Below are 8,316 nucleotides of genomic sequence, written 5' to 3' on the forward strand. Positions count from 1 at the left end.
AAAGAAAAGAGAAAAGAAAAGGTGAATTGGATTTGGGGACATTGTTGAAACCCAGCTCCTAGGAGGCTAGGAGACAACAACGAGGTTGTGAAGGGTAAGACATTCTTCAGAGTCCTCCTGAGTCTAATGCAGAGCAAAAGAGATGGCACAGGAGAAAGGGTGCTGGAGAACAAGGGTACAGGACGGCTCTCAAGTTGCTGTGGCTGCAGAACATAGTTTGTCCAGTATTACAATGTGGAGAGGTTACTGTGGCTATACTTGAATATGGGAGTTCTGAGAAGATACAGAGGTATGGAAGCTCTCTTGCATGGTGGGAATGGGGCCTGACCACAGGAAGACAGGAAGACAGGAGTCCTGGCTATCTTCTGGCTGTGGGTTCTCTGGCAGAATTTCTGATTCTGATATCACATCTCTCTCCCCAACAGGCTTCCTCAGGATGAGTGAAGGCAGAACCAGGTGTCCCCTACAGAAATTGTCACCCTGTCTCAGAACTGTTGATCTCCCTCTTTCCAAGCTCCAAGAGAGGTTAGGAGTCAGGGCATTGACTGAACTCCCCAACAGTCTTGACTTCTCACTTATTATCATGTCTATGTCACAAAAGAGGTCCAAGTAAAACAGTGCAATAAGCCCACAGCATGTATGGAGCCTTTGTGCAGGTGTGATGGGAGTGTCTGGCATCCATTATAAAATAAATACGCTTCACAGAGGCCAGGAAGACAGAGGCACCATGGCGACCATGATGCTGTTCCTGCTGACCATAGGCCTGACAGTACACTCTGTGGGATGCTTTATTAATCATTATAAGTGTGCCAAAACAGACGAGGTGAGGTCTTTGCATGTGCTAAATGTGTGAACCAAGTTTTTAGTATCATGATGCTGAACTTGATGATAATGTGGGTTCTTTGATGGACATTGGTGGGCTACCTCTTGTTAATTCCTAGGATCTGCTATTCAATATGGTATTTTCATTTTTTTTATACAAGGCAAATAGTATCCACAGGTATAGGATGGGCTATGGAAGCATCTGTCTGGTTATTTTGTCTCACGGAAACCAGCTGCCTCCTTCTGTCAGCTTGAGCTCCCCAGGACCTTCCTTTAATCCCACATAAATCCCACATAAATGACACTTCAGAATTTCTGTGGTGCATGGATACCACAAGGTAGGAATGAGTTTGTAGGAGACCATTAATGACTCCCTCCTTAGTGAGTGGTCCTTAACAGTGGAAAGATTCAGAGAGACAATGCCATGAGCAAGGTACACACAACTAGGGTCGCTATGGTCATTGGTGACCCAATATTAGCAAGTCTGTGCTGGTATTATCTACCTATGGCAGTCACTTTAAATCTTTTTCTCTTCTTCCCACAGCTTTATACTGGAGGTGACTTTTTTCTATTTTTTTTTTAATGGTTTGTTTGGGCCCATGGTTGTACACAATCCCAGGAATAGCATCTCCCAGGAGATCTCTGCCTTACCTTGTCTGAAACAACCTGCCCAATGATCCAGAGGGGCTGTATATGGCCAAGCTCTCCCTGACCCGTCAGCATGCACTGGGATGTTTCCCAAACTTCTCCTCTGCCCCCACTTCAGCTACAACCCTTTTGCCTGATACTGTCTCTCTCCTTCATGTCCTCCTCAGTGGTGATTTCCCCCATCTAGCTTTTAGGAAATTGGTACATAGTTCGTTGGGCAGGAAATCTTCCTCTCCCAGAAGCAAAGCTGAGAAGCCCGCTGCCACCCTTTGTCTTGGCCAAAAACAAAATTGGCTACTTGGAGTTCAGGATGAACATCTCGTGAGTACCTGCCCTCAGTGTTTCTGCTTGGTTCTTGGCTGCATGGTCTCTTCGTCCTCACATGTACTCAACCTCAGCTGAATGGAAAATATGAGAGTGGAGTCCTCTTATCTTGTCTGAGAAATATGTCAGTTCACTTCTGTAACTGCAGGAATTATGTTCCCAGGAAAACTGAGTTTAGCACGAGAGACATGGTATCTCAGCTGAGGCATTTTGCAGTTGTGCACACTAAGAATAACAGGAAATACCAAGCACAATGCTCTAGATCTTTGAGAAGTCAGAGTCCACACAGCTTACTTCTGTGTAGAAACGCAGTATCGGGCTGTTCAGGATTTCAATGTGTTCTGAGGTCATTTATGAGTATGGAGGTAAATAATGGGCAGGATCATTTGAAATAAGCCCTTGGTGAAACCTTTGGAGACCAAGGGCATACCCTAACATCCTCATGGAAAATGGTCTGAAGTGGGTTGGCTGGAAGACGTCTCTGAACTTCGAGTATATTTTGTTCATCAGCTCTGCACCTATCTGTACCTATGTTTCCATACTAGTGTGACATAGAACACAATACGGGAACACATGGCTTGTGAAAAGTCTGGGAATGTGGGTAACTTTTATAATACATACACATACATATACATATATTGTGGGGAAGGGCTGAGTTCACCTAACTGTTGTGCACTGAGCAGTGGATTGGGATAGGGCAGGTGTAAAGGAGCGCACCATGCTTCTGCTTTGTGTCCAGGAAACCCATTGGCTGTGTTGAGTTCAAGATGGCCATGACCGAAGCAAAGGACTTTGCTTGCTATTTCACTCTGTGTAAGTGCTTCTATATATATTGTTCCATTTCACAGACTCTTTTGAAGAATACATTACAGCTACAAGTCTTGTTCTTTGTCTGCAGGGATGTGGCACTATGTTTCCATAAAACTCTTTGGAGGGGATAACTTTGGTATAGCCAGCTTAAATGGTATAACCAATAATGTACACCAGATGATGGCAATGCTCATGGGTACGTCATCCCATACCCAACTATGCTGATGCTGGTAATGGCTTCCGGGGCGCTGGTACAGGGTTGCTTGCCACTTCCCTCTCCTTGCCTGTGAGTCACTGCTGTGGTTTCTGGATCTTTGTGAGAAGAATTTGTCAGCCTTAGCAACCATATGACCACTCCTGTTGTCTAAGACCTATATCCAAGCACATCCACCCATCCTTAACACCATTTCTTTACTCTCAGTCAGGCTTTGGTGCACCCCTACACGGAGTAGACATGTAGGTGGAATCCCGTATCACTGGGTATGTTGCTTGTCCACTGGAGACCAGTACATTTATCATGATAGGAGGACTGTATTCCAGTGGCTAATGCCATGACACCAGAGCCCCATTCAACACCCTGTTGTTTACAAAATACTCCCCTATGCCACATAGTTCTGAGATCCACAGCTCATCGCCAGTTTAAAAGGAAAGGCAGAGACCAATAAGTTAAGGACGACTCAGGTTTTAGTTTTGACGAGTGCTTGGGAGTAAAAAACTTGAAATTTCTTTCTCTTTCACTTGGATAGTTCACAGCATATAGAATGGACTAGAGATAACAAGAGGGTGTTGGCTATGAGGCTAGCAGTACTTCCTCTGCTACTTATATCACACCTAATATACCTGACTTATCACACAGCAGTAGCATGCAAAGCATGGCACTGCTGAGCATGCTTGTTACCCAAGCACATCTCTAAAACCTTTGCTCACCAGCTAGCACAGCCAAAAAAAAATGCTTCAGATTGAATTTGAGACTCTATCTCAAAAAGGTAATGTGGAGAAAGTCCTACCATTATCCACTGAACAGTGCATGGACATGTGCAGGTTCATACACACACACACACACACACACACACACACACACAGAGGGGGAGGATGAGGGAGAGGGAGGAGGAAGGGAGAGAGAGAAAGAGAAAGAGAAAGAGAGAAAAAGAGAGATAGGGAAAGAGAGAGGGGGAGAGAGGGGAGAAAGGGGAGAGAGAGGGAGGGAGGAAGAGGGAGGAGGGAGAGAGGGAGAGGAAGGGAGGGAGAGAGAGAGAGAGAGAGAGAGAGAGAGAGAGAGAGAGAGAGAGAGAGAGAGATTGAGAGAGAGAGAGCAGCCTAAGCCCAAAAATTCAGCATGTAGATACTTATCTGACAGTTCAGTCATCAGTCACTTTACTGGGAAGGTAGCTCTTCTGGTCCAAATTCCCAAGCTGTCTCTTCACATTCTGGACACTGATATACCCATGGGATGTACACAACTCCAAAGTATCCACTGAAAGGTGAATACATATCCTCCACCTGCCACCAACAGCCTCTGAGACCTTTTCCTCATCTTGATCCCTGAAGTTTTTCATAAACTTCAAAACACTACCAGAATATTCATGGTACTTTCCCCCAAGGATCTTTCCTATCAAGGTCTTCCACTGGCCTCTCTCCCCTGTTCTAATCCAGCACCCCTGTGCATGTTCATTTCTTTCTCCTGCCCTCAACCTCATTAGCCTCTTCAGGATGTATATGCATGAGATTTTAACAAGTATTTGGAAGGTATCTCAGCCTAGACATGGAGACATAAGCAGAAACACCTATTGATGCCCATTGGCCTCAACTTTACATTGTAACTAAGGACTCCAGGGGCCATAGTGCTTTCCAAAACCTGTTTATGTCTCTAGCTGCTCACCTACTTTGCTTACATAAAGTATTATTCTGGATGAAGGACGATTTAAAAGATCTCTTTCAATGTGTATTTTGGAGTTATAGGGTGTATTACAGAGGGACTTCTAGAATGGTGTCCTGCTAACAGGACCTGAGAACAAACCAGAGGCAGAGATTTAATCATGGTGGATACCTCTCCTTCCCACCTCATTCCTCCCAAGATGTCACATTCAAACTTTGCCTGTGTTCCCGGAGGAAAGTGAATCAGGGTGTCTCTGACTTCAAGATCTGGGTGTAGCTAAAATTCTGAATCAGTTTTCTGCCCACCATGGATGAGTGGTTGGGAACCTTCATAAGAACCTATTGAAGAGAAACTCACTGGCGTTTTCAGTCTCAAACAACTATGTGCTTATGTGGTACACCTCCCAAATATGGTGTGAACTTGATTCCCTCCTGATTGATCCTATGTGGCCTGCATCCTTCTCAGAGAGTTTTGTAAGAAAGAACTCCAGTTGCTGTTTGAATCTGCCTATGTCACAGAAGCCCTATAAGGGACATATGAGTGACTATAGAGAGAGTCCTTTCCACCTAATTATTGCCATCCTCACCTGGCCTGCAGGTCGCCGAAATTACACTGCAGACAGAACATTGCTTTTGGATTTTGAAGATTATGTGACCCAAATGGGCTTGAACAAAACAAGCATCATCAATCCTCCTTATGATGGTATTAAAAAGGCTTTTACTAATTCACCTTCCCTTCTGTTCATGATTTTTCTGTAAGACAGTGGCCATGTCAACACCCTACAATCTAATTGCTTTTCTCTGGGTCTACATATAGATTCCTGTGAACCAGACAAAAAATCCTAGTGCACAGATGAATCCCTGCAGTGACTATGCATGAACCTGGCTCTGAGAGAACTTCCTCCCTCTGCAGCAGCAGTCAGATCTCCTGGTGCCAAGAAAGGACAGGGCCTCCCACCCACACCCACTCCTCCTCACTCCTTTGTTTTCAATAAAGATTGTAGATAGATCCAGGCTCTCTGTGTCAGGAATGATTCATTTGGCTCCAGATCTCTGATGCTCAGACCTGACCTTAATTGTCAGGAAGAAAGGACTTCAGCTTCATAAGTCTCCATACAGATGGTATGTCATGGTATATGAGGTCACTAGATTTAATAGTGGGCAAGTAGAGAGAAGGATGGGGGCTGGGATGTGCATGGAGACCAGTGAGGGGATCGAAGGTTGATCAGGATTACAGGGATGCATGTGTATATTGGCCAATGGGTGTCACTGCAAGAACCTGGGTTCTTAGCACTTCCCTTAGGTTCTGCCTCTGCTGATGGATGGTGGTTCTGGTATAAGGTCACAAACAATGGCTGTGACCTCTATGCATGTGGAAGGTGGGCCTTGCTGCTGATGTCTTTACTATCGGAGAATTAGTTTACTTGTAGTCATATCCTGCAGGGAAAAAGGTACTAGAAGACATAAAACCAAAAATGCAAACGTGTGTCCAAGCCTAAACAAAGAGGAAATTTTTCTCTTCATCTTCATTAAAGTTCTACTAACCCCAGGCTGGATTGATGGCTCAGTGGTTAAGAGCACTGACTGCTCTTCCAGAAGTCCTGAGTTCAATTCCCAGCAACCGCAACCACATGGTGGCTCACAACCATTTGCAATGGGATCCTATGCCCTCTTCTGGTGTGTCTGAAGACAGTGACAGTGTACTCACAAATATAAAATAATCTTAAAAAAAACAAAAACAAAAACAAAAAGTTCTAATAACCCAGTGTCCGGCTTTTTTGAATGTAATAATCTATTATGCTGATGTCATTCACATACAATTATAATCCAATCCTTCTTGGACCATCTTTAAACTCCATGATATCAAGAGTCTTTGAAGAAATATCTCAAGTGAACTTGTATTCTATTCGTGGACTAAATTATTTACAGCTACACTAGCATAACATGATTTATGTACTGAGAAAGGTCAGCTCATCTGCTCTATGTCCCTATGCAGTCCAAGGCCATGATTATCAACTACAGAATAAATGTTTCCTGGAGGAGAGAACAGAAGACAGAAACTCAGAGGACCCAACCCCTCCCCAAGTTACAATTGTGTTTCCCCTCTAGATATCCTTCACAGGGTGCCTTGAGTCAAATAATTTCAATACTTTCTAGAGTACCCACAGGTGCTGCAATGGTTGTGTGTGTGCTGTATTCAGGAAGCAGTGCTCCACAACAGATCTGTCCAGGAGCTCTGCAACCTCCTCTGTTGTTAAAGAAGCAGGTTATTAGCCCATTGCTCTGGACCCTTGGCATGACAGAACTATCCAAGACTGTGAGTCTCCCAGAGTCTCATCTACCTGGGAGCTGTACCTTAAAGGTCCAACTTCCATTTGCACCTTATATGTGGGGTGAGACTGCTACTGTTTTGTTTCTTTAGGAATGTGGAGAGTGGGTGTAGACCTTAACATGTACGCTGAATAGCCATGCACAGTGGTCCGCATTGTGAAGCAAGGCTAGCTTTAGCTTTGCTCCACTGAGATAACAAAGATCATAGCATGGAGGCCCCAGTACAGTGGAACCAATTCACAAGAGGCAGAGGAAGAAAAAAGAATTTCACCCCAGCCTGGACAAAGGAAAAAGAGTCATATATTTTTGAAGAGCTTTCCCTTAGGAGAAAGCTGAAATGTTGACAGGTGGAGCTCTTTGCTGTGAAAATACACTGGATGTGTTTCCTGGATCAGGATGTGTTATGAGGAGGAATGTTCTTTAGTCACCAGACCTATAGTGACCTTGGCAAAATGTGAGGCTTCCTTCGGATCACAACCCCAATGTCTCTTCGGAGGCTGAGGCAAAAGGGTGGTTTGTCTGTGGGACAGAGTATAGGTGAGGTGGATGTATGTGCAACTAGGTATGGAGCTTGTTGATTAGGATCTATATGTGTTGACTACACTGGGGAGCTGCAGAGCATGATGTCTCTTATTCTGGGGCAATCAGACCTCTATGTCTAGCCCCAGAGTGTGCAAGCAAACCATGCCTATGGTTGGGGTTGGATTCAGTTGCTGCTCAGGAACATAAGAATGACTACCTTCTTCCTTCTGTACCCTCAGAGCTGGATTAACATCCAGCTTATGTAGCAGTATGTGTTGCTATAGAGATTACAGAACAATGAAATATCTTGATGGAACAAAGTTTTAGCCACATAGGTTCACTCCAGATAGAACACCCATCTCACCTGGAGAAATACTGAGAACTCGTGGAAGAGGGAAGAAGAAACTGAAAACTAAAGTGGAAACTTGGTAAAGCTACTCAGAAGGTAGATGTTCCAGCCCTTTAAAAATTCTCTGACTCTCAGCTGGGCATGATGGTGCATACCTTTAATCCCAGCACTTGTGATGCAGAAGCAGGCAGATTTCTGAGTTTGAGGCCAGCCTGGTCTACAGAGTGAGTTCCAGGACAGCCAGGGCTATACAGAGAAACCCTGACTCAAAAAAGAGAATTCTCTGACTCTCATTATCTTTCCATATATTTCATTTTTGTATCACTTTTTCTTTTCACCTAAGACACTGAGATGTGTCTTTAGAAAGACAACATCCTCCCCTCCATTTTACTCACGTCAAAAGTGAAAGTGCCACAGTCACCCACAATTCACAACTGTTTGCTCCTCATTCTCTTGAACCTGGTCTCTGGACATCCCCTGCCATCTGCTCCTGCCTTTCTGCCCTCCAGTCTGCTCCTGGCACAGCCAGGCTACCACTGCACCTTCCAGACCCCACTGAATACATTTCTCATCTAGAGTACAATTCCAAATCATTCATTTATTGCTCATTCGCTTCACTACCTTCAATTGTGTGT

At 44.4% G+C, this 8,316-nt stretch overlaps 1 protein-coding gene across 1 annotated transcript; it reads left to right on the forward strand.

The window, feature by feature from the left end:
- Nucleotides 1-720: 720 nt before the first annotated feature.
- Nucleotides 721-5,499, forward strand: LOC110317552. Its single transcript, XM_021192037.1, has 6 exons — nucleotides 721-823; nucleotides 1,658-1,791; nucleotides 2,534-2,607; nucleotides 2,693-2,800; nucleotides 5,078-5,182; nucleotides 5,297-5,499. Exons 1-6 carry the CDS (start codon nucleotides 728-730, stop codon nucleotides 5,323-5,325), a joined length of 546 nt encoding a protein of 181 aa, XP_021047696.1. The 5' UTR covers nucleotides 721-727; the 3' UTR covers nucleotides 5,326-5,499.
- The last annotated feature ends 2,817 nt before the right edge of the window (nucleotides 5,500-8,316 follow it).

The sequence above is a fragment of the Mus pahari genome, chromosome 3 (assembly GCF_900095145.1).
Source record: "Mus pahari chromosome 3, PAHARI_EIJ_v1.1, whole genome shotgun sequence".
Taxonomy (NCBI): Eukaryota; Metazoa; Chordata; class Mammalia; order Rodentia; family Muridae; genus Mus; species Mus pahari.